This window comes from Phalacrocorax aristotelis, chromosome 13, assembly GCF_949628215.1.
Source record: "Phalacrocorax aristotelis chromosome 13, bGulAri2.1, whole genome shotgun sequence".
Lineage (NCBI taxonomy): Eukaryota > Metazoa > Chordata > Aves > Suliformes > Phalacrocoracidae > Phalacrocorax > Phalacrocorax aristotelis.
The window spans coordinates 7383995-7408394 of NC_134288.1; the positions used below are offsets into that span (position 1 = coordinate 7383995).

The 24400-nt window shown below is 52.2% G+C and overlaps 3 protein-coding genes across 10 annotated transcripts in view; 1 reads left to right on the plus strand and 2 right to left on the minus strand.

Moving 5' to 3' along the window:
* Positions 1-4148, minus strand: part of STK4 (serine/threonine kinase 4) — a 47885-nt gene extending 43737 nt beyond the window's left edge. The window contains exons 1-3 of one of the 2 annotated variants that reach the window (XM_075109081.1): positions 3969-4148; positions 1115-1195; positions 159-287 (exon numbers count right to left, since the gene is read on the minus strand). In XM_075109081.1, coding sequence (XP_074965182.1) covers positions 159-287; positions 1115-1195; positions 3969-4000 — 242 coding nt within the window. In that variant the 5' untranslated portion in view covers positions 4001-4148. The remainder of the gene's footprint in view (positions 1-158; positions 288-1114; positions 1196-3968) is intronic. The other variant, XM_075109082.1, reaches the window with a different exon arrangement.
* A 137-nt stretch (positions 4149-4285) lies between these two features.
* On the plus strand, positions 4286-8827 carry TOMM34 (translocase of outer mitochondrial membrane 34). Its single transcript, XM_075109083.1, has 7 exons — positions 4286-4452; positions 4534-4633; positions 4818-4970; positions 5623-5783; positions 6051-6195; positions 7116-7242; positions 7758-8827. The coding sequence occupies exons 1-7, from the start codon at positions 4332-4334 to the stop codon at positions 7854-7856; spliced, it is 906 nt and encodes a 301-aa protein (XP_074965184.1). The 5' UTR covers positions 4286-4331; the 3' UTR covers positions 7857-8827.
* Positions 8828-11394: 2567 nt separating this feature from the next.
* On the minus strand, positions 11395-23901 carry PABPC1L (poly(A) binding protein cytoplasmic 1 like). 7 transcript variants are annotated; one of them, XM_075109078.1, is made up of 16 exons: positions 23817-23901; positions 22263-22474; positions 21423-21616; positions 20716-20831; positions 19797-19936; positions 18883-18977; positions 18447-18584; positions 17805-17900; positions 16633-16899; positions 16007-16097; positions 15586-15711; positions 14664-14803; positions 14200-14293; positions 13193-13323; positions 12366-12455; positions 11395-11761 (listed from the first exon to the last, which is right to left on the minus strand). In XM_075109078.1, the coding sequence occupies exons 2-15, from the start codon at positions 22453-22455 to the stop codon at positions 12372-12374; spliced, it is 1905 nt and encodes a 634-aa protein (XP_074965179.1). In that variant the 5' UTR covers positions 22456-22474; positions 23817-23901; the 3' UTR covers positions 11395-11761; positions 12366-12371. The 7 variants fall into 7 exon arrangements, 5 of the variants coding, with proteins under 5 accessions (XP_074965179.1, XP_074965178.1, XP_074965176.1 ...); XM_075109076.1 differs by having other exon boundaries at positions 11656-11761; positions 15586-15714; XR_012663052.1 differs by lacking the exon at positions 16007-16097 and having other exon boundaries at positions 16633-16841.
* Between the last annotated feature and the right edge of the window lie 499 nt (positions 23902-24400).

Sequence of the window (24400 nt, forward strand, 5' to 3'; positions counted from 1 at the left end):
TTAACATGACTCAGTTGATACGAGGTAACTTGATCGTACAAGTCCAGCCTTTTAAAAAACATTTAAGGCAACATCATGGCTTTCGTTTGATTAAATGCCAGATCATAGACAATACTTTTCTTTGCATACTGATAAAGGGGTTTGCAGTGTACATTTACCTGTCACATTGTTGCATTATGGATATTTCCTTTATAATCTCTTGCAGGTCAGATTCCACGGGAACTTGTTTAATTGCAACAACTTGACCTGTTTCTTTATGAATGGCTTTGAAGACACTGCCATAGGAACTACAAAACAAAATATTAAACAAACACTGAATACAATAACATTTTAAAAATTCAAATGTTATGGCTTTGCTTTTTGCTAGTGCAGCCATCAGGTAAAAATCGACTATCCTTCTGTTTAAAATATTTTGTATTTTAATGTAAATAATCAGTCCACTAGCTTCTAAACCCTATAATAAAACAAGTCACAGCACACAGATGGTCAGAAAGGAGACAACCATCATTACACTGCCCAGAGCTTTGGAAGGGCCTTTTACACTAACCCAACAACTACAATTCTCTTTTCCTTGCATGCAGTAGCAGCAGAGCATCAGCAAGAACCACAGCTCTGGTCCAAGAGGTTTGCTTGTTCTTGTCAGATATTATCTGTCCTATTTCCACCTTCTTTACTTACAGCAGCCAGGCAGATTTACAAATCAGTTTCTTCAAATGTGCTGCTTAAAAAGGCAAACATGTCACTCACTGAGCGTTCCCACGCTGCTCTGCCTTACCAAGTGGTACAATGCAACAGTTCATTTCCACCACACGTATGAACTACTAAACCTCTCAAGTTCCCACAGAGCCCTATCAACTCCAGACTGGAATTTTTCAACAATGTTTTAACTCCCTACTGCTGAGCTGTGAGCTACTGTTTGGATTAGGATATCTTCCTCTTGGGGAACAAATTTTTTATTCTGTTACTAACCAAACACCATCACTATGTTAGTGTATACCTTCGCAGTAACAGGATCACAACAAAAGTGAAAAATCAGAGACCACTGAACACACCTGATTACATAGATTTGTTCTTAGAGAAACATACACTGGGGACATCAGAATAGAACACATACCCTTCTCCAAGCTTCTCCAATACATCAAATACTTCCTCGGGTTGTTTGGTTAAACTGTCTTCATCTAACTTCTTCAGCTGCCTGTATGTGTAAGAATAGAGAAATTATTACATTTAATTTTACAGCAGTTTGGGTTTTATTGAAACAGAAGAATAACTAGCACCACTTAAAGGTACGCAAGGCTTAGCATGAAGCCCATTGATTATGAAGTAAGTTTATTTCACCTCACCAGGAGACTGAATATTATTAGCATCCAATTGCAAAAGAGGACTGGGAATTTCAGAGAACAGAATTTGATCAGGCACACAAATCTACAGTTCCTCTTGGCAGAAACCCATCTCAGGATCTATATGCTGGTGGTCAAATCCCCACACAGCACTGCAGATTCTTGCAGCGATTGAACATATCTGCTAAAGTTCAATATCTTGAATGGAAGGATATGGAAGGATATGTAGTAAGGCCACACAAAAGGGAACATCATCTTCCCTGATTCTTTAGGGTATGTGTGGAATACATTTGTTGGGAGGAAGGAGGTAATACTGATCTCACGTGTACATTTTTAACATCAGAAGTTCAGATCTTAACTTTGTGGGCCTGGACATGTACTAGGAAAATTCTATTGGGGGGGGGTGGGGGGGGGTGTGAAGAAAAAAAAAAGGAAACCGATCTCTGACTCTTTCAGGATCTTAATGCTGCTTGGTTGATCCTTCTTACATGCATTGATAATAAGAGTCAGCTGAAATACTTCCTGGGGGAGAAAAAAAACCAAAACAAACCACAAACCATGCTCTGTACTGTAATCCTTCACTTACCCCCCTTGCCCCCAGTACAACTTTCAGGGAGGTTCCATACACAAAGCAACAAGATCAACCACATTTGTTTCAGTCCACCTCTACCACACCAGAGAGCTGTTCACTGAGAAACCTCCTGAAACAGCTAAGGACTATGTAAGAAAAAAGTTCCAAAACCAAAGTATTTTACTGTCGAACAAACAGCATCCAATAGCCCACAAGCAAATGCTCTTTCATTTTCACATGAACTAAAAAAAAGAGAAAAAAAATCTGAAACAACAACAACAAAAACCACAAAAAAAACACCCAAACAGAAAAAACCTCCAAACTTCCCAAACCAGCTCATACAAGCTGTTAAAACACAGAAACTTAAGTCTTGGAGTTTTCAGAATGTACTGGTCTCACAGCAAGCAGCATTTAAAATGAAACATGCACGGTCACCTGCAACTGCAAATTACTACTGAAAGCTCTTACTGCTGCAGTTAAGAGTCATGACTCCAGCCACAAACATGCTGATTTTTATACTAAATATATAAATTTTTATCCCAATTTCCTCAGAAATAGAGTGAGAACCGCTCATTGATCCCTGGCTATTATGTTTATACACAAAAGCCATATAGGAGGAGCAGCTCACGCATGGGGTACATACAATGGCTTCCTGAAGCAAAGGAAACATAAAGAAGCAGACTCAGGAAGTGGTGAAATACTGAAAGTAGTCACTAGCTTCCCTGCAAAGATAAGCATTAACCAACAGAATGTTACTTGTCCTTGTGAAAACAGGGAGGTAGGAAGGTGTGGGAAGAGGAGAAAAGGGAAAACAGAATCTATGTATCAGTGGGCACACAAGTTGCCATTTCCAAAAAGCCAAAAAATAGCAATGCAAGAGGCAGATCCTTTTTGCTGAAGTTGAAACCTAAATTGTTAAAAAAAAAAAAGGCATTTTATATACTTAAACACACTAACCAGACAACTACTGTGCTCGCATCAAACTACCTCATTTCTGCTACAGTCTGTCAGCGCAATTACTTTGCCCTGTCCAGTCTGTCCACCGCACTCCCTGCTGTCAAAGACATGCTCTGCCTTTTTACTGTATGTTTATACCAGACAGACAGAACAGCAACACAAAACTAATCTCGCCTAAGTTATTATTCAGATCTAATCTGAATCACCTTCCAGTTAAATACTGGCATAAGCAATTGTAGAATTGCTCTAAACCAAACTCTTTTTTAAAATAGAAGACACATTGCTCTTCTACTGTTTAACTAAAAAACATTGTCACTGAAGACCAGAGCCGGCAGCTTCCTTTGTTCGCTGCTGAAAGCCGTCCCTGGGACCCAGCTGCAAAGCACTGATAGTATTTTGACGGAACAACACTTCATTTAAACTGCTGCTGATCTCCAAGTGCCGCCCTCCGCAAACCCTCTCCTCTGCAGCCTGGTGTTCAGAGATAGATGTCTTCGTTGGGGGGACACCCCAAAACCCCTCGGTGACCCGGGCTCACACCCCTCCGGCGTGACTGGGCCCGGCGTGGGGCAGCGGGACATCAGGCAGCGTGCCAGGGCTGGGCACGGCCCCGGGAGGCTTACGAACCTCCCCAAAATTCACCCAAAGAGAGACGCGGGGAAAAGCCGTGCCCTTGGGGGCTCCGCCGTTACGCTGTCACGGGCCGGCAAAGCCTCGGTACAGCCGCGCTAACCGCTGTGAGGTGCCGCCGCCGCCGGAGCCCACGCCTCCTCCGCGGGCTCTGCTACTTCACTTTAAGCCGTTTTTCACCCACCCGAGCTCGGTGCCGTCACAGCACGGTCCCACCGCTCCGTCCAGGCGCAAAGCGGCTGCCGCCCGCGGCCCCCAACGCTCCTCCCGCCGCCGCCCGCCCGCTCGGGGCGGCGCCCGCCGGCAGGGCCGGAGAGGCGAGGGGCAGGAGCTCATGGCAGCCGGCCGCCCCGCTCCCGCCGGCACCAGACCCGGGGCGCCGACACCCCTCAGCCCCGCGCCCCGGCGACAGGAAGGCTGCGGCCCCGACACGGGCCGACTGGACGGCGGCACCCCCAGTCCCTGCTTACCGGCGCGGGTGCCGCAACTGCACCGTCTCCATGGCGGTCTGTCGGTCGGTGAGTGGGTCGGTCGGTCGGTCGGTCGGTCGGTCAGTCGATCGGCCTGTCAGTACCTCCCTCCCTCGCTCCTTCACTCACTCTTCCATGGCAGCCCGCCGCGCCGCGCCGTAACTTCCGCCCGCCGCCGGAAGCCAGCAGAGAGCGCCCGCCCCCGCCCCCACTCCGAATCGAGGGGTGTTGCCTGCCCAGGCCCCACCCCCGTCCAGAGAGAGGGACGCTGTCTGCCCAGGCCCCGCCCCCCGCCCCGGACAAATGGAAGCAAGGTCTGCACAAGCCCCGCCCCCAGCCCGGCGCGGCGGCAGCGGCGCGGCGATGGCGGCGTCGCCCAGCGCCAGCTCCCTGCGTCGGGCCGGTAACGAGGAGTTCCGCCGCGGGCAGTACGGGCCGGCCGCCGAGCTCTACACCCGCGCACTGCAGCTGCTGGAGGCCGCAGGTACGGCGCGTCCTGGGGGGGAGGTGGGCGGACGGACCGACCGACCGACCGACTCACTGTCCCGCTTGTGTCCCGGTGCAGGGGAGGCCGCCGCCGAGGAGCGGAGCGTGCTACTCGCCAACCGCGCCGCCTGCCACCTCAAGGACGGCGCCTGCCGCCTCTGCATCGCCGACTGCAGCGGGTGAGCGGTGGGGCCGGGGGGTGGCGGGTCTCGGGGGCTCGTTCACTCGCTGCCCCGCCGTCGGGTTAGGGCGGCAGGCGAGGCAGGGACGGCGGTAGCCCCGGAGCAGCGCCGGCCGGGACGTGACGGGGCTCCTGCCCGAGGCCGGCCGGGCTCACGCACGGCTCTCTCCCCTCTGCCCCAGCGCCCTCGACCTGGTCCCGTTTGGGATCAAGCCCCTCCTCAGGCGGGCCGCGGCCTACGAGGCCCTGGAGAGGTACGGCCTGGCCTACGTGGACTACAAGACGGTGCTGCAGGTGGACTGCGCCGTGCAGGCGGCACATGACGGCGTCAACAGGTAACGGCTGCTGCATGGTGCTCTCGGCGGGTAATACTGAAAGGTTTGTGAACGGAACAGCTCGGTGAGCTGCTTCCACGAGTCTTGCTTTGTTTTGCAGCCCTGGCGGGAGCAAGCTGGATCCCGAGCATGTGGGTGAAGCAACCTGGATCTGGCCGTGCTGCCTTTGGCTGCTGGTGCCCTCAGTGCCTTTCAAGATCCTGGTTGAGGGCTGAGAATGAATTCCCTGGGACTGTTTCTGCTTTGCTGAGTGTCTATTTTAAAACAAATAACAAACTACAAGCTCCAATGCTCTACCTGTTAAGCCTCCCAGTGCTGACCAGGTTTATGGGCTGCTGTAGTCCTTTTCTCTCCCTGGAGCTGTCAGCTTCACTTCATTGCTCACCAAGCTGAGGAGTGACGTGCACACCTCTCGCTTGGCTGAGCACTGACAGTTCCAGCCCTCATCGTGTGGTATTTTTAGCCCTGCTGACATGAAGAAGCTCCTTTCATTAACGTCCTGTCTGCAGAAGGAACTTAGTTTGGATGCATGTAAAGGGGTTAACAGAGAGATGCTGTCCTTAATACGTGTGCCAAGTTAAAAGAGACCCTACTGGCTACTGCGTGGCCCATCCAGCCAACAGACGGGGTGACTGCCAGCTGTCTCTTCCAGGATGACTAAAGCTCTGCTGGAGAAGGATGGCGTGAACTGGCGCCAGAAGCTCCCACCAATCCCCACGGTCCCTGTTTCTGCCCAGACGAGGTGGAGCGTTCCTTCTGCTGGAACCACCGGGGCAAATGCTGCCCCTGCAACTGCACCGCAGGGAGGACCAGGTGAGAGCGTGCCCTTGGGCAGGGCACAGAGCCCTGTAGCTCAGAAAGGTGATGAACAAGGCAGCTGCCACACCTGCTTGGCATGTTTGCAGCTGGGGCTGAGGCCTTGAGAAACCTGGGCCTGGTTCTGCCACAGCCTTTTTGGTTGATTCTGGATCCTTTGATGTCTCTGTGCCTCACCTCTGGTACAGGGATGTTTGCTTTCTGAGAAGCTGCACTGGTCTTGTCAGTTTTATAGCATCCTGTATTCTTTCATGCTGTTTCCAGACCAGACCGCTGCTGGCACGGAGAGAGCTCGAACACTGAAGGAAGAAGGAAACGAACTTGTAAAGAAAGGAAACCATAAAGAAGCAGTTGAGAAGTACAGTGAGAGTTTACAGCTTAGCCAGGAATGTGCAACTTACACCAACAGGTACTACTCGGCTCTTTGCCCAAGTACTTCTTGGCCCTTTATAAAAGCCAGCATGGTACTTCTGACAGAGATGTCTAATGTTTTCTCCCCAAAAAATGAATACAACAAAAACACCCACACACGTTCATCCCAAGTGCAGTCTTCCCTGGAACTTGTAAAATGTTCTTTGATCAGGTACTGCAAAAAATCCTTGGAGACACTCAGCTTAGGGGTCATAAGGGATTTCTCCCTTTAGTACTTGTCTGCCAGGACTCTGTTATTTTGAGTAGTGTCTGCTGCCCCATGAACCATGAATTGCAGATTGCTCTACTTAAAGACTCCTAGGGCAACTGCGGCAAGCAGAGCTTATTCTGGACTGGTAGAGCTAGGAACCTGCATCCTTGACAGGTTTTTAGCTTTAGAGTAGTTAGTGAAAAAAAAAAAAATTTTTAGAGACTGAAAAACTGTTTCCTCCACCCCCCCCTTTTAACTGAATAATGTTGACAACACACTGATGTTTTAGTTGTTGCTAAGTGGTGCTTACACTAGTCAAAGATTATTTTCAGCTTCCTCTGCCAGGTGCACAAGAAGCTGTGAGGGGACACAGCTGGGACAGCTGACCCCAACTGACCCAAGGGATTTTCCATACCACATGACATCATGCTCAGGATATAAACTGGGGGGAGTTGGCCAGCAGGAAATGCTGCTTGGGGATGGGCTGGGCATTGGCCAGTGGGTGGTGAGCAATTGCATTGTGCATCACTTTTGTGTATTCTTTTACCATTATTTATTTTCCTTTCCTTTTCTGTCCTGTTGTCTTTATCTCAACCCACAATTTCCCCCCCAATTCTCTGTGCCATCCCACTGGGGTGGGGGGGTGAGCAAACAGCTGTGTGGCACTTAGCTGCGTTAAGCCACAACACCAGGTAATTGTATTGCAGAGCTCTCTGTTACCTGACTCTGAAGCAATACAAGGAAGCAGTACAGGACTGCACAGAAGCTCTGAGATTAGATCCTAAAAATGTTAAGGCACTCTACCGGCGTGCTCAAGCACTTAAAGAACTGAAGGTAAGTCAGGAGTTTTTGAAGTTGTAGGCTAGGTCTAGAAGCCTGTATGCAGGCTTCTAGATAGGCAAGAGATGCTGTTTAGAACTTGTTTCTGATGTAGACAACACCTGCCATCAGATAGCTGAGACCTGTGTGGACTGGGGGGATTTTCTTTCACATCACTATTTGCTGGTTGGATCTCATGGACTTTCCCAGTACCAGGTCCTGTTTCTGGAGATACTAGAAGCAGCTACATGCTGTGTTGAGCTTTATCTTTTCAAGTCTGATGAGATATTCTCTAGGCACTACTGGAGGACTTCTTGCATTGGACTCAGAAACCCCTTGAGTGATGAAATTATCTTCTCAGCTCTCAGCCCTAGTTTAAGCATGTTTTAGAACAGCTACATTGACACCAGTGCTTAAGCAATTATACGGAGGGAGTGATGGGCTTAGTTGTGGTGCAGGGTAGTAATTCTGCAGCAAGAGCCTTAGACCATTTTCAGTGTTCTAACACTTAAAAAAAATTCTCCTTCTAGGATTACAAATCCAGTATTGCCGATATCAAGAGCTTGTTGAAAATTGAACCAAAGAACACAGCTGCACTGAGATTACTGCAAGAACTGAACAGAGCCTAGTGTAACCAAGCAACAAGGAAAGCTTTGTTTTCCACTGCAGAAGAAAGCTTTCTCCTCTTCTGATGTTGTTACAGGGACCAATCTTAATGCAGGATCGGTATTGAAATCTATCTTCTATGCTGCTGACATCTAACAGGTTCTGTGCCAGCACAATGAATGTTAAGAGACACAATCTGTATCAAACTCTGGCTCTAAGATTATGCAAAGTTTTGCTGCCCCCCTGAGAGGCATGCAGGTTAACTTCCCTTGCTGAAGTCAACTTGCCTGTAACTCTTGGCCTCAGGGACTTTCTCTGTGTTGGCTGAGATGCATGGGAAGTGGCTGTTCTTTCTGAGGAGCTACAGAGTGGTTTTCTTGTCCTTATTCAGGTGACAGTTTTGCTGTGTTTGTGCTTCTATTACTTAAGTAAGGTTGCTGCAGGAACTGCTGCAGTTGCCCTGGCACCACATACCATTCTTGTAAGAGGGGTGCAGTTACTTGCACAGGGCTGAGCTTGTTCCCTCTCCTACTTGATGCCTGCTGGCCCTCAGCTGAGTTTCTGCTCTTTAGTGGGCTGGGCAGATGTTTACAGTGGCAGCTTTCTTTTATTTTTAATTATTCTGCACATTTAAGGAAACAGCAGCAAGTTAAGCCTGCCTTGTTACACTGTGCACTACTACTTTCAGATTGTGGGTGCTTGGGAATTTTACAAATGGTTTTTGGTTTTTTTTTTTGTTTGCTCTTTTTAAAAAAACTTCAGCTCCTCTGTGCCTTTTAGAGCAGTTGCTACAGGGTGTTATGAGGAGGGGGATATGAAGTGACATCCCAGCTGAGGTCTGGCTTACTACTTCAATGCATGTTCATACTTTTTGATCTTTTCCTTATCTGGTATTGATGGCACTGACTTAAAATGGTAGATAAAGAGATATTTGGAGTTATTCTAGGAATTGATAAAACCAGTTCTCATTAAAGCCATGTTTATTTTCATTTTAGAGCTGTGTTTTTTTACATGATGGATGGTATATGGGAACTGGAACACTTTTAACCACTTCATACTGTCCCCCCCTTTTTGTCAGAGGAGTTCCAGTGCTGCTGTATAACGCCTTGCTTTGGAGGCCAGATGCAATACACTGCTCAGCCTTGCACACTGCATGGCTAGAATGCTTTAACTAGTAAGTCAAGATGTTGGACAACACTAAACACTGCTTACAGCACAGACCAGGAGAGAGAAGCTAGGCACTTCGCCCAAGCAGACAGGGTTCCAAGCAGATACCCCACTAGACTGAATTTAGAAAGCAGGCATGACTTTAATGGCATTAAAGAGACAAAGATTTCTTGCCATCTTAGCCTGACACTAAGCAGTTTTTTTGTAGGTCCCAGGGCTGTACTCCATCAGCTGTAATTGGCCAGGGCTTGAGAGGACTCCTCCCTGAGGCGCACAAATTGCTATCCTCACTCTGCTCCTATGTTTAAGCGCCACAGCTCTGTTGATCCTGCAACCAGCACTTGCCCGAAATATTAGCAAGTAAGTGTGATGATTTTCAGGGTGGGGAAGCACTGGCCAGCAGTACTCGGATAAGCAGAGGAAGGTCACAGAATACAGGAGGAAGACTAGCTTCCCTTAAGAGTTATAGTTTTTAAGAGCCCCACTGTTAATCTGGGGTGGCAGATAGGTGTTGAACTGCAGTTGAACACTGCACCTAAGCAGCAATATTCACATCTCCTTCCCCTCTCAGCAACAGCAATGCATTTTAATACCTTACCTCAGACTTTTCCTGAGCAATGCCGCCAGATAGACAAAAATCTAGCAAAGATCAAGCTCAGCAATAAGATGTGCTACTTTGAGCCCATGGTCACTTCTGCTGCCATCTCCCCTTCTGTTCCAGCAGTGGTGCTACTGTCACTGCAGGATGCTTCCCAGGCAGGCAGAGGTAGTGCTGTCCACATGGGCAGCCAGAGAGTGCTTGTCAGGGGCACACCTTCATCCACCCCTTTCAGAAGCCACGGCAACTATTCCAAACTAGAGACTCCAGATTTGCATTGCTGTTCCTGCCTCAACTCCCCAAGGCCTCGCACTTCCACGAGTTGAGCCAGGGAGCTACTCTGAAAACTTGCCAGTATCCTCCAGCATACATGGGGATCCAAGCACCAACTTCACTTTCTCTGATAAACATTTAAAAGTTCCCTGGCCTTTGTTCATGTCCTTTTTTAGGCTATTCTGATTTCCCTGCATTCCCTCTAGCTTTAAAGCTGCCTTCTCAAGCCAAGCCATCTAGCACTGTAGGCCAGTTCAGATGAGCCTGTGACACCACCTGTTACACCTGAAAAAAGGTTGCAGAGACAAGCTAGCCAACAGCAGAATGAAGTTTACCTGTACAGTTCTGTTCCAGATTCTTATATCCATTACACTCATGCAAATATATATTTTTTCCTCTGGAGACAAAGAATAAAAGCTTCCAACCAGTTACACTTTGGGAGAAGTGACAACTTATAAAGATAAGCACCTCACTAACGAGATTCTAAATAGTGCACACTTCAAGCATCCAATCTGAGGAAAAGAAATATATAAGGAGGTCAGAGGAAGAATTGGGCAAGAAAAAGGAATGATGAAGAGTCCCAGCAGAGCAGATACCATGCAGGAGCAAATGTGTAAGTGATCCTATTAAAATGCTGGAAAGAAAACAGATAGGAGGGATGACTCGGCAGCGAGCTGAAGTGAGCATGAGACAGCACAGAAGGAAGATCAAGCCAGAAACACCAGCACACAAGCTGGACAGAAAGGAGGTAGGTGGTGCTGATGGAGGTGTGCTCCTGTCAGCTCAAGGAAGCAGGCAGTCAAGTAAGGTCAATACATCGCCAGTCTCAAGTACCAAGAAGCTTCTAGGGCCCTTTCCTGAATAGGAAGAGCAGAGCATTAAGGCCAGGATGACAACAGCAACATGCTCTGGGAGAGCCCCAGAGAGCAGAACACAGTAATAAGAGGTCCCAGCTATGCCTGCGAGCAGGGAGCATCCCAGTGGGATGCAATGTGGTTATGAATGTTTTTAGGCCCATCAGTGACTCCTCCAAACCGCTGGTCAGCACCACACATCATTGGAAAAGCAGCTTTTGATTTACAGCTACTCCACATTACCTCAAAAGCTGGGTCTTGTGCACCACAGACACACACAGAGCATGGTGACCAGCAGGGGACACACAGTGCCAGTACTCCTGCAGTTGTACAAGGTCCATTACAAAGCAGAACCACAGGAAGATGATGTCTTTTAAAAGGAAGTTAAAAACAGCTAGCTAGAAGGATAAAATCCAGGTATATGGTATGAAATTTGCTTAAAGCCATCCTCCTGAAGAGTCAGGAATGATCAGGAGAGCCTGTTGGTTGGCACTTTGTTCATTTAATCCCATGTGTCCCTTCCCATCAGCTCTTAGGACTGCCACCCCACCAGCATCACAGGCTTCAAACACTAATTACAGCAGCCTGACCCAAGTCCATCCCTCCACCTGCATGAAACAGAGCAGAAGTATTTGCAGTCTTTCTGTAAAGGGAACTAACCCGTGCTTTGGGGGTGAAAGCATCAGTTCTTTATTAGTGTCAGCTACAAGAGCAAATAAAACTACAGAACCCATTAAATCCACTAAAAATGATGATTCATCAGCACTTGTCATTTCCTGGGCAACTGAACCGGGCTGGGTTCCACGTTACATTTCACAATACGCTTTCAGTAGCAAGAAAAGAATTAGTGTGGGAATTTTCTACAGGTGCAGAAGGAAACAATTCTGCAAGGTTTACAATACACACAAGAAAAATAGGATGGAGCATTGAAGACAAGCCAAGGTCACTGTACAGACGCGATTCCAAAAGCACGGTGGGGTTGCTGCTGCTGTTCTTCAAAGGCAGTGTTCTCAGGGCTTGCTCTCAGTCCTGATGTCTACAAAAAAAACCCTAAAATAACCCACATATGCAATTTTCAACTGCTAAAGGAACAATTTCATCCAGAAAAGAATTCACCTGAACTTGAATTAACAGACAGTTTCCTTGCAACCACAAGTCAAGGAAATATTATCTTCAGAGGGGTAAGTGAAAGTCTGAATTGCTTGTTAATGAGTCTGTCCCACCCTCCACAGCAGGACCAGCTCTCCTGATCAAGCACACACTGGACCACCAACATTTTATAGGGTATCTACTGCAAGGTTCTGCAAAAAACCACCGGGAAATCCCAGGAAAGATTGTGCCAGTCCCTACTACACCTACAGAAAAGCAAGATCCTTTCCTATCCTCCTTCCTGGTTGCAGAGTCATTGCCCTTGTGAACATACTCAAAGTGCACAGAACCATGTCTCTGCAGTACAATTAAGTCTGGGAAAGGAGGATGTGATTTAAGAAGTGGAATATTACAGTCAAAGATACTTATATTGCTCATCAAGCCATACTTGGTCTGGACAAGAAACCCAATCCCCAGTTTCAGAGTCAGAAGCCAGAGCCACTGGATACAGTATGCACACACCGACACTTGCAACAGCTCCCTGCGCCTACCCGGAGTCACTGCAGGAACACCGCGGTGCTGCTCTTGTGCGACGTCTCCGTAGCCTGGTGCGCTTGGAGAACAGCAACCGCTTCCTCAGTCTTACAACAGAGAGCAAAAGGGGGTGAAGAAGTTGAGTTTCTCAACATAGGAGCACATGGCACAAGAAATGCAATATTCCCGGTCCTGTCCTCTACCTCTTGGACGTGGGTCTGTGCAAAGAACTTTAATAGTTATAAAATCCAAGTCTCTCCTAGAAGAGACGGATCAGCTCAGACTCTTCTCTCTCTTCCCTAGGAAAATACTGGGGCACCTCTCCTTCTCTATAGGAGTCAGAACTGTACAGAGAGAAAAACCAAACTTCTCCCCAGGTAGAGGTGCCTCACACCACCCAGCAGATCCCATGCTCCTTCAAAAATGTGTTGGTGAAAGGGTAGAAGTGAATCCTGCCTCTAAGGAGATGCAGACAATTCACTGCAAATATTTTTAGCTTTGGTTCCCATCAACATTCACCAGGATTAAGGAGGAAACTGAAGAAATTCTTCAGAGAGGCAGCATTTACCTCATTTCTATTCCCAGAGCATTTTGCCCTCCCCCCAGGGTGTGGCGCCCACTCTGCTTTTTTCCCTCTCACTTCCCAGCCACTTCCAAACCACCCTCAGAACTTGGACCTTCTGCTGAAGGAGGGCAGGTGTTCAGCCACGGGGCACAAAGTCATCAGCCCAGGGCCCTTTCACATCTTTTCACTTAAAAAGAGCAGCTACTTGCTTTCCCCACACTTAACATCCTTAGCCCATCTTCTGGGCTGTGATTTCTTCAGGCACCGAGTGCCTCCTACCTTGGAGCGCAGGGAGTCAGGGGACTCCAGGAGCAGCAGCAGCTCAGAGTTGTCTATCTCCAGCAGCATCCCAGTGATCTTGCCAGCCAGCGTGGGATGCATCGTGTGGATCAGAGGGTAGAGGCGCTCACCTGTTCCAAAAACCAGGGAGAACATCAGCGCTAAGCAAGACCTCCAGCATTTTCAAACCCAGTGCAAGCCCTCCTGCCTCCCAGCTCATCCCTTTTCAGTCAAAAGGGCAACAAGGATGGTGGGGGAAAAGTCACTGCTCACAAGCAAGCCTACTCTGGCATGTCACAGCAATAATAGCTGCAGGCAGGGAAGCTCCGGGGTGAAGCCAGACAGCAGCAGACACCTGCCATGGGAGCAGGGTGGTGGAACAGCAAGCCCTGTCCATGCCCGCCCAGCAGTGGGCGTGTGAAGGGGTCTGCTTCTGCAGGAGCAGTTTCCCCACGGTGAGGGAAGAGCTGGTCTGTGACCTGCTGTACTTTTGACAGGCCAAGCCCGTGAGGCAGGCAGAGCAGGGCAGCCTCCTTGCAGCAGGGGCAAGCAATCCCCTCCCATGCCACAGGCACTGGCCGCTCCACCACTGGGACACCCAAGGACGCTGCAGCAGAGATGACCCTAACCCCTACAGCCACCAAGCTGTCCATCAGCACCCAAGAGTGGTGATGCAGGATGGCTCAGAGTTCAGAGGGATCACAAACGCCCTGGTGCAGCCTGGCAGGACGGGCAGGATGGAGCTCTGCCTCTCCTGCAGAGCTTTGCCAAGACGCTGTCTCATGGCCAGCCAGCTAATACAGACAGGGAGTGGTTTTGCTGCCTCCATACCCTTCCAACACAGCCCTTTTTTTTTTTTTTAAGCAGCATAATATCAGAGTAGTCCTAAAGGCTTACAGCTTCTCCTAGCAGCTAAGTTTTCCTGGTATATGCAAGTCCACATGCCCTCACATGCATGCACAGCCCCACAGCTGAACCTACTTCAGCAGAGCAGCCATGACACCCACCTATCATTTGCTTCTGCTCTTGAGGAGGGGCTGCTGCAAGCATGGATGCTGTCAGCGGCTCCTGCCCCTGGACATGCACAGCAGGTTCTCCTAGCTGGAGAAAAAACAGAAGAGCAGCAATCAAACACTGGAAGCGATGCACAAGTTACCTGGCTTGCATGAATGGTGCTGGTCCCCAAGCGCAGCAGGGCGTTTCACCCTTCCAAGATGCTGATGCAGACTCCTTGCCTGCTTATATCCAAGTGCCAGCTTCCAGGAAAGCCAGAGCCAGGCATCGCAGCTGTGTGGCTACTGGATCTGTAGCCCCAGTCACCCCAGCAGCCCCTGGGAAAGGTCTCCGTAGTACCAGTCAAACAGAGCCATGGAGCTGCCTGGGGTCAGCAGCTGCATTAACCCAGAGCAGGGCCAGGACTGATGCACATGGCGGTGGCCGTGCTGAAGCCAGGAGCCCACAGAGCTGTTACCTGCGGGGCCACCACAGGCTGCATGTGCCCCAGCGGCTGCGCGTTCCTGATGGCCGAGGAGTACTTGTACTGCGGGGTGCTCCGTGGCAGGGTGGGCGAGGAAGGCACCCGAGCGCTGACCGTCTGCGTCCCGATGTTGGCTGTAACAAGGATGGGCACATTTCTAAAGAGGAGCCCATTAAATGCACGCCTACAGTAGAGAGGCTGAAGCTACAAGGGCAGTATGCTCAGCCCAAGGGCCTGAAAAATGGCCCCATGGGCTCAAAACAAGCTCCAGGTCAAAGGCAGCTTCCCCGGGACAGGCAGGGTGCTGCCGTCCTGCCTGATGGTCTGGGGTTGCCTGGCTTTGTGCAGAGGGCAGGAGAGCTGGCAAAGATACCTAGGCCTCCTTTTCTCTCCTCCAGAAACACCCATCTGCGTTAGCAACCAGATGACAGGCATAGCACCAAGGAGGGTGGGCTGCAAGAGCAAGTGCCACCAGCCCTCAGCCCACACTGGCTCCCCTCCTGCAGGGAGATGAGGGCAGAGAAACAAGGGGACAAGGGCAAAAGTTGAGGTGAGGAGTGCTGCCCAAGAGGTTCTTTCCCAACCTCCACCTCAGTCTGAGCACTAAGCCTAGGGCATTGTGGCTGCATCATCATCATCTTTAATGAACATACTCAAGGAGCAGTGGCCAACAAGACCACTCTGCATGTCAGAGACTTGTCCCGTTACCTGATAGACCGTAGCCTTCCCCAGAAGTTACATATTTACCACAGACACTGCTCCAGTCCCATCACACCTGAGGGCACCACCCAGACTCCTCCACAAGCAATTCCACAAACCAATCCACCTTTGGAGGCAGACCCAAGCTCACAGCAAGCATCCTTGCCCACGCACGGCCACTATGGGGATGTCCGAGATGGGTCCTTCCCACACTCACCCACTCTCTGGGCCTGGGGGGGCACACGGGGCACCTGGGTGGCAGCCTGTCTCATGGTGCTGATGTTGGACAGCAAGCGCCGGGGTGGTGCAGCAGCCCTCAGGATGGGGGTAGCTGCAGGATATGCTGCTGTAGACATGGAGCATGATTAGTAAAGCTTCTTGATAGCAAAGGAACAGAAGGAAATGTGGGGGGGAGTGACCGTGGCTGGGGAAACCTTGGGAGCACCTCACCTCTGGGGTCAACCCTAACATCTCATCCCTCAGTGCCCCTCACCATGACCCCTGCACCAAACCCCCGCATACTCCTCCAGGCAACAGCCCCCTGTGGTTACATGCTTTGTGCTGCTTCTGGAGACCCTCCGTCCCTAACCGAGCCCAGCTCACACCAAGAGCCTGTGGGGAGGGACAGGCTGACTCACGGGGAGGCCGGGAGGGCTGCGCACTCCAGCGAGTGGCAGGACGGACTGGGACAACCGGGCTGGGGCTGTAGAAGGTAGCTCTGGTTTGTGGCTAGGAAAGGAGAACATGTTATCCAAGGTGACCTGGGAGCTAAGCCAAGCCAGATCTAACCCGGAGCATCTCAGCGGCTGCCGCACACAGACAAGTGAGCCAAACCCATGCTTCACAGTGTGCCAGAGCACTTTAAAGACAGACCTGCAGTCCTGCTGCCTCTGTGTCCTCCAGCAGCTCCACTTATGTTCTCCCCACAAGCTTTTGCACCTCTACAACCCTTCTCCCTCCCCTTCTTTCATCAGGGAACTTGTTCCCCATGCTCACACCCTCCCACCAAATTCGTCCTTGCTTCCCGCCTCTGAGGAGCGGTTCGTGGCTACTAAATCCCCACCCCACTGCCTGCAGCACCCGCACCCCACCAGCATTTCGGCAAGCCCTGCCGCTTACGCAGAAGCCCAGCGCTGATCCCATGCCAGCGTGCGCGTGGGTCTGTACAGAGATATGTTCCTCAGCCCGACTGCCACCCCCCTCCTCCAGCACAGGGTAAATTCGGGTCCCCATGCAAGGCTGCCATTCGGGAACAGGGACTCACCTGGGGGATGGGGGGTAGAAAGTATGCTGGGGGGGGCTGGAATGAGCCCAGGAGAGGGCCGGGCAGAGCCCTCATGGTGGCTAATCTCTGCATGTACTGATTGGTGAGGATTGCTTTCCGCTCCTCTTTCCTTTGAGCGAGCGCGACGTAGAGAGGCTTGGTGCTGACGATCCTCCCATTCATTTCTGTCACGGCCTTGGTAGCCTCTTCTGGGGAGGAAAAACATACAAACCCAAACCCTTTGCTGTGGCCACCCTCTGTCATCACCTAAAATTGGATTAGAACAAAACAACTAAGTCCACAGATCACCATGGCACCCACAAAGCATGGCATGGCGGGGGGGGGAATGTGTGGGACCCACAGGCACCCCATTGCAGACCCTACACCCAGGGTGGGACCTATGGGGCTGTGCCTGTGAAGCTCCATGGAGAGGTTTCTCTAGGGAAGGGGAGGATTTGCTCAGGAAAAACCAGTAGGTTTGGTAAATTAAAATGGCAGATTCTGGGCAAGCCCCAAAACTGCAGCCTGTGATCTTCCAGGGGGTCTGTGACCCAGCCCTGCAGGACCCATGGGCCAGCAATGCTCTGGTGCTTAATGCCACAGGAGCCAGCAAGGGCTGGGGATCAGTGGGACACTGTGCCCTGCCCAAGGGCCAGGCAGCATCTGTCCCCAGCAGCTGACAGGTTACAGGTAGCTGCCCTTAAAGCCAGACCAATCCTCTGCACAGCCTTCAGAAGCTTGACGCCAGACTTGGTGGCATGGCTGACACTTTTAATGTTTTTCCAAAAGACAAAAGGCCTGCCTGTCAATCAGGCAAACCCAAGTCTCCCCAGAGCAAGGCAGCTTTTGGTCATTTCCATTTGTATCAGTATCACATTGGTCCCGAACTGCAGAGCAGCAGTGCAATATTCAGAATGATGTGGCTTTAAGGTCCTATACCCTGAACCTCACTGGGGCTGGGGTAACTCAGTAACGCTACAAAATATTTGCTGAATCAATAAGCTCCTCAGGACAGTGTGGGGTACAAGTGGCATGTCCTTCACACGTGGCTTGATACAAGCCATCAGCAGGGAACCAGAGCTCAACACGATAATAATCCCGAGCCATTCCCAAGGGCTGGGTGCACCATCCAGCTGACCCCAGGAGCCCCAGAAACAGCCCCAATCGCTCACCTTAGCACTGGTGATGGTACCATAGGGAGAAAACTCCTTCTTCAGCCTCTCATCGTCTATCCCATCATCCAGGTTCTTCACATACAGGTTGACACCCTGCAAACACGCAGAAAAGCAGCTTGGCCTCTGGGCTCCCCAAGTTTACAGCAGCTTCTCAAGCTGGATGCATGCACCAGCAGCAAAGCCAGAGGGTAGGACAGCCCACAAACACGTCTTCTCCAGAGCTGCCATGGGACCAGTGACGTGGAGAGGAGCCAGGACTGCACGTGTCCTCCACTCATAGGTGAGACACCCCGAGTGAAGAGGGTGCCCAGGCCATTGCTATGAAGCTGCTCCAAGCCCTCAGGAAGCCACCTCATTTCCAGACTAATATTTTAATTTCTGGGAAAGAGCAGGCCTGTTTGTTCACCTGCCAGCATCATCCTGCATTTAGATCTCTCTCCTCTTTCCTGATACTTCTTCCCAGGACATTACCAGGCAGTAACTGGACCCATTGTGGGTCTTTTTTAATTGCAGAAGGGACCCAGCACACTGATCTGCTCTGGAGAGCCCTGTGCTGTCCCCAGGCTGTGATGTCCATACCGGGGACATGCCCCAGACATCCAGAGACCTGCAGGACAGAGCATGCCACTCTCCCCTTACCTGGTATCTGCTCACTCGCTCCTGCTTGATCTGCTCAAATTTCCGCTTCAGCTCACTCTGACGCTCCAGCCGCTTCTGGGCTCGGCCCACGTACACCATCCGCCCGTTGATCTCCTTCCCATTCATGTCAGCCACCGCCTGCCAGCGGAGGGAGGGGCTCTGAGCGCAGTGGGAAGCTGACAGCCGCAGCCCTTTTTTTCACCCACCACCCCAGTCCAGCCCCACCACGAGCAGAGACCCCCCTGGGCGAGGGCAGGGAAGCAGTTCCGCTCCCCTTGGCCAGGTTCTGCCCATCCAGGCAGCCCTGCCAGCACCAGCACCAGCACCCAGGCAAGCACGAGGCCCGTGAGGTTCCCCCCGCAGATGAGAGGTGGGAACATCAGCAGGGGACAAGCTCAGGGATGAGAAAGCAGATGGGCAGCAAGGAACCTCTTGCCTTTTGGGCCTCTTCGTGCTTCTCAAAGTTGACAAATCCAAAGCCCTTTGAGCGGCCAGTGGTGTCCATCATGACTTTAACACTTAGTGTCTTTCCTGCAAGAGGAAAGGAAAGTATCCAACTGAAGAAGGGTGCCCACCAAGGGAGTGCCACCAGCACGCAGTACGATGCTCAGGAGCCACCATGAGACGCCAGTGGCAGCACAGAAGAGAAACAGGAGGACAGACAGCGGGATCCCTGCTGCAAGGTGGGAACGTGAGGCTGCACGTGTCAGTGAGGGCAATCCCTCCCACCCTGGATGCTGCTCTCATTGCTGTTTGATTTTCGGTTTCTCCAGCCAGTGCACTGAGTTCCTTTGGCCACAAGTTCTCATCTCCTTTATATATGAACACATGTATTGGGTTCATATGAAGGGTATTCACAAATTACCTGAGCTAATACTGGCCAAGCATGGACAGTATGGCCCATGGGTTGGCACAACACTAAACCCTGTCTGTCACAAGAGGCATCCTCCAATAATGGACTAAACTGAAAAGCCTTTTTTTGCTTTAAATTCAGACTCAACACCTCTTATTCCCAGGGCTCCTATAACAGACAGCAGGCTGGTTTCAAGACAGTTTAAAAACACAAAAGCAAACCCCACTTTTGTTACCCAAGAAAGTAAACTACTTATTTTCAGGAAAGCACCTTATACAAGTTATCCCCCACCATAGGAGGAAAGTACCCGTAATGTCCTGACGATTTAAGCCACTGTGGTCCTTTGGTGAGGTGGTGTTTAAGCAAGTCAGATCCCATCAAGAGAAGGGGCTCGGTATTTCAATCAACTACTCTCCCCAGCTTTCTTTGCCATTGCCCCAACTCCGGTTTATCCAACACAAGGATACTTTGCTTCAACAAAGCAAATTTCAGCTCACCAAACTTGGAGAATATTTCCCGTAGTCTGTCATCATCCATGTCATCCCCAAAGTTTTTGATGTAGACATTGGTGAACTCCATCGCCCTGGCCCCAAACTCTGCCTCACGCTCTTTGCGGGATTTGAAATGGCCAACAAACCTGCAGGAAGCAAGGAAAGGAACATGAAACCTTTCATGTCCTCTGCAGAGAAAAGACGGACACAGACATGTTTGTCCTGGTACAGGCCAAGAGAGACCCCACCACATCAGGCCATGCTTTGTCACCCATAGACCCACCCTGTGTTTCATGTCCAGCAACTTCATCACATCCCACCCGGGTGTTCCCCTACCCAGAACCCACTTGGCACTACTGAAACAGGGAGAGTGGTAACAGAAGGTGAAGCCCCATGCTGGGGATGTCACCCCAGGAGACCCCAGAAGACCCCAACGGATGCCGCCAAGTGCCAGCTCTCTTCCTTCAAGGTATCTCTAAGCCCCTTGGGCAGCTGCTTGCCTCTGCTGGGACTGGGATGTAGAGAATAAGGTGATGCAATGTAAACAGAGAGCTGAAGAACAACAAAACCTCTTCCTGCCCAAATTATCTGATGCTGACAGCCGAGATCAACGACCAGCCCTGCTTTGTGGGCACTCTTTACACTGCCTCAGCAATAAAACACAGCCCATGGTCAGACTCCTTCCCCACTATCAGGAACAGCTCCAAACCACTATCACACTTCCACCAGCATTGACCGCAAATGACTCACGGCACCGGAGAGCAGCAGAGACGCTGTGCCCAGCGGGGACGGATGGGAAGCGAGGAGAGAGCGAGCAGCAGGAGGTGGCAGCCTGAGCAGGGCAGGCGTTTGCTCCCGAGCATGCACCAAGGCAAGGGAGGACCAAGTGCAGAGCCAAGGAGACACTCTCCTCTCCAGCACTTACACCTTCCGGTCATTGAGCAACATCCCATTCATGGTCTCAATGGCCCGAGTTGCTGCCTCATGAGTCTCAAAGTGAACAAAGCCATAGCCACGGGATCCGTTTTCATCACAAACCACCTACAAATGCAGGGTGAGGAAAGGGGGGGAGGGGGAAGAAAAAAAAAAAACCAACAAAAAACCCCAGGCACTGTTTTTCCCCATGCATGCACACAAGTAAATTGCAGGAGAACCCACCCTCGTTTTCCAGGGGTGTTTACCCTCCCTGATGTCCCACTCCCACAGCGACTGAGCTGCATTGGGATGCTGGCAGCAGGTCAGGGAGCCAGGCAAGAGCTCTGCCCCAGGGCTGCCCAGGGCCAGATGTCCTGCTGGGGCCAAAGTGGTTGGCCTGCAGCACCTGGTGCTTTATATGATGCCCAAGAGCTCGTGGGTCACTGAGACCCAAATGCCATTGATGCACTGAGCTCAGACAGGACAGCACACAACATCTCTGTGCAGGGACTGGGAAGATGTGGGGCAAGGGGGAAAGCCCCCACTCCCAAGAGAAACACAGCAGGGCCTTTTGGCTTCAAAGCAGGTGGGAATTTAGAGGAAACTTTGTAGGAAGCAGAACAAGAAAGTGAATTTCAGCTGGCAGGAGCACACTGCTGAGAATGTGTTTCAGCTCTGCAGCAAGCCCCTTCCTGCAGGGCCCAAGGGTACGCGTACCTTGCATGACAGGATGTTTCCAAAGGCGGAGAACGTGTCGTACAGAGCTTTGTTATCAATGGAGTCGTCCAGATTCTTGATAAATATGTTTCCAACCCCCGACTTCCGGAGGCCAGGGTCCCGCTGGGACCACATGATGCGGATGGGACGGCCTTTGATCACTTCAAAGTTCATGGTGTCCAGGGCTCGCTCAGCTGGCAAAGCAGCAAAGACACAGGGAGAGGAGAGTTAGGTTTGTTCCCACCCCCCCCAAAGCATGTTTGACTCCCACGGTAGCATTCATTTCACCACAAGCTCCAGTTTGGCAGATGCCCAACTCATTTACCCAGTAAAAATTTTGGTCTCCAGGGCAACTAACCCAACACCTACCCATCACCACTGCCTCAATCCAGCATGAAACGCCTGTTGGGTACCACGCCATGTAGCACTTTGTCACTGCGATGCCTGCCAGGAGAGGGGCCTCGCTTCATGCCACGAGACAGTGGGCAGCTCGCTACCCCAGGGAAGGGCAGAAGGGGTTTTGGTGCCCTTCTCTGACAGCGCATGGAGGGAGGCAACTCTCGCAAGTCACCTTCCTCCCCCTACAAACCCAAAGCCCAGCTGCCGCACCCTCTCCCAGTCCCACAGGAGATGGGAGTGGGATAGGTCATCGTCTGAGAGCAGATTGAGATTAGTTACAACAGAAACCCAACAGCAGCAGAATATTGCCAAGCCGTAACAGCTAAGGCATCCCCACAAACAACTGCTACCCCCTTTTCCACGGCCTGCCCTTCCTTCTCTCGCACACCCCCCTCCCCTCTCGCGGGGAAGCTCCTCGGGGCTGCGTTACAGGGAGCGTACCATCCACAGGCTGCTGGAAGTTTATGTAGGCATAGCCCAGCGATCGGCGCGTGGCAACATCCCGGCAGACTCGGATGGACATGATGGGCCCAGCAGGTGAGAACTTCTCGTAGAGCATGGCTTCGGTCACATCTGGGTGGAGGTCTCCCACGTAGAGAGAGGCTAACGGATAGCCAGGGCCGCTAGCGTTCATGGCCAACCAAAAAGTTCAGCTGTGGAGGAAGACAGAGCCGAGGCTGCAGGGCAGAGGTTTCAGATCACAACCAGCAACCACGGACCCGTGCTGAGGCTGGCCCCACTACAGCAGTACAAGCAGTGCCCTTCCCATCAGCAGTAGCAGGCCCAGGAATACCCCAAGGGTGCTGCAGTTCCCAAGTTTTCAGGGACATTTCAACGTTGGTGCAAAAGCCAAGCTGGGGTGATCTGCCCTCGAACACCCAGGGAGCGGCCAGAGGGACACAACACAACACACACCCCAATTTGCTCTTTTTGACACTCAAAACCCAAGAGAAATAAAATGGAGCTTAATTCCTCAGATGGTAAACAGCCCTTCTCTACAGAGACTTCCATTTTAATTCCTCCTTAATGGCTCCCTCCAGCCGGCTGCTCAGCCAGAACAAACCCGAGGAGTACAGGTTTGCTTTGACATGCGGCACTGCCCTGCCAGGGGAGCAGCCTGCAGCTCACACCGCTGCAGCCAGCACTCGCAGCAACCCTCTCAACCTCTAACAAGGCAAATACAGTTTTTTAGCCGGCCCTTCCAATTTCTCAGCTTGCTGACAAGACCCCCAGAGCAGGGAAATTGATGCTTGGCCTCTCACTAGTTTTAGTTGGGTATAAAGTTGTGTGTGAAGATTACAGTCACTGCTCGATACCCCTGAGGTACCGCCTGGGAAAACAGAAATGCAGCTCCTGCCCTAAAAGTTTGTAAACCCATCTCTGGGAGCCTTACCTTAAAGCTTAAAAGACCAAGCAAGACACTTGTTAAGCTACCCTATGCATGCCCAAAATAAATGCACACGCACAGAAGAGTTGCATTCAGCAACCCCTCACGCAAAGGCAAGCCACCACTGAGGGCAGAGCATGGGAGTGCATCAGCGTGCGGCGGCCTTGCTCCTCACGCAAGCCCGGCGCGCCCGCGAGGCCCGCGCGGCGGTGCTGATGGCGGGACAGCTACAGGCTGGCGGGGCGGACGCAGCATTCCTCCGCAGCCGGCGGGGCCGGGGGCGAGGGAAGGCGGGCAAGGAGGGAGCGGGGGAAGCCAGGGGGCTGGGAGGGGGCAGAGATCCGGCCCCGGCGGGGCGGGGGCCGGCGGAGGCGCGGCGGCTGCTGAGCCCCCAGCCCGGCAAGAAGCCACACGCCGGGGACAGAGCGGGCAGAGCTGCGACCTGCCCGCCCCCGCTCCGCCGGCCGGGACCGCCGGCCGCCCCGCTCCGCCGGGCCGAGCACGGGAGGCCCCACCGCGCCCCGGTAACCGAGACCCCGGGGGCAAACCGCCCTCGCCGGCCGGGAGCTGGGGCGGCGGCGAGGCCCGGGCTCCGGCCCCGCACTCACACCGAGCGCTCCGGCGGGCCCGGCTCCCGGCGTAGCACCGCTCCGGCTCCGGCGGCTCCGGCTGCGGCTGCGGGCGCCGCCCGCCTCTTCCCACCGCGGCGCCGGGGGCGGGGCGGGCCGGGCCGGGACCCCCCGCCCCCCGCCAGCTGCGGCCGGCCCGGCCCCGCCCCGCGCTCCGCCGGGGGCTGGGGGCGCACAGGGACCCCGCCGGGCAGCGGCAGCCCCGCGGTAGCCGCCGGCAGCCCCCCGCCCCGCCGCGCTGGCGGCTTTAGGCAGTTGCATCTCCTGGTTTTTGCAGGCTGCAGCTGTGGCGCGGCTCCCGCCTCCCGCGTGTCTTTTCAAATGAAGGGAAGGGCAACGGTGCTGCGATTTGCCCTCCAGCACTGACAGCGCTTGCTAACGCTGCACGTCCCACCCACGAACTCTTAGGAAATCACCTGCAAGGCCCGGTAGGTCATTCCCTGAAGTCAGGAAATCCAGACAGCTGGTAAGATACGCGCAGCTCGGTCCGGGCCCCTCATCGTTAGGCACTTAGGCAAACTCCCTCCACGCCCAACCGAGACCACAGGATACAGAACCCGGCC

Coding starts and splice junctions, on each gene's coding strand:
- TOMM34 (XM_075109083.1), top strand. CDS start 4,332: ATGGCGGCGTCGCCCAGCGCCAGCTCCCTGCGTCGGGCCGGTAACGAG. Junction 4,634..4,817: donor TGCATCGCCGACTGCAGCGG/GTGAGCGGTGGG, acceptor CCTCTGCCCCAG/CGCCCTCGACCTGGTCCCGT. Junction 5,784..6,050: donor TGCACCGCAGGGAGGACCAG/GTGAGAGCGTGC, acceptor TGCTGTTTCCAG/ACCAGACCGCTGCTGGCACG.
- PABPC1L (XM_075109075.1), bottom strand. CDS start 22,455: ATGAACGCTAGCGGCCCTGGCTATCCGTTAGCCTCTCTCTACGTGGGA. Junction 21,617..22,262: donor CTTCCAGCAGCCTGTGGATG/GTACGCTCCCTG, acceptor CTGCTTTGCCAG/CTGAGCGAGCCCTGGACACC. Junction 20,832..21,422: donor GAAACATCCTGTCATGCAAG/GTACGCGTACCC, acceptor CTGCATTTGTAG/GTGGTTTGTGATGAAAACGG.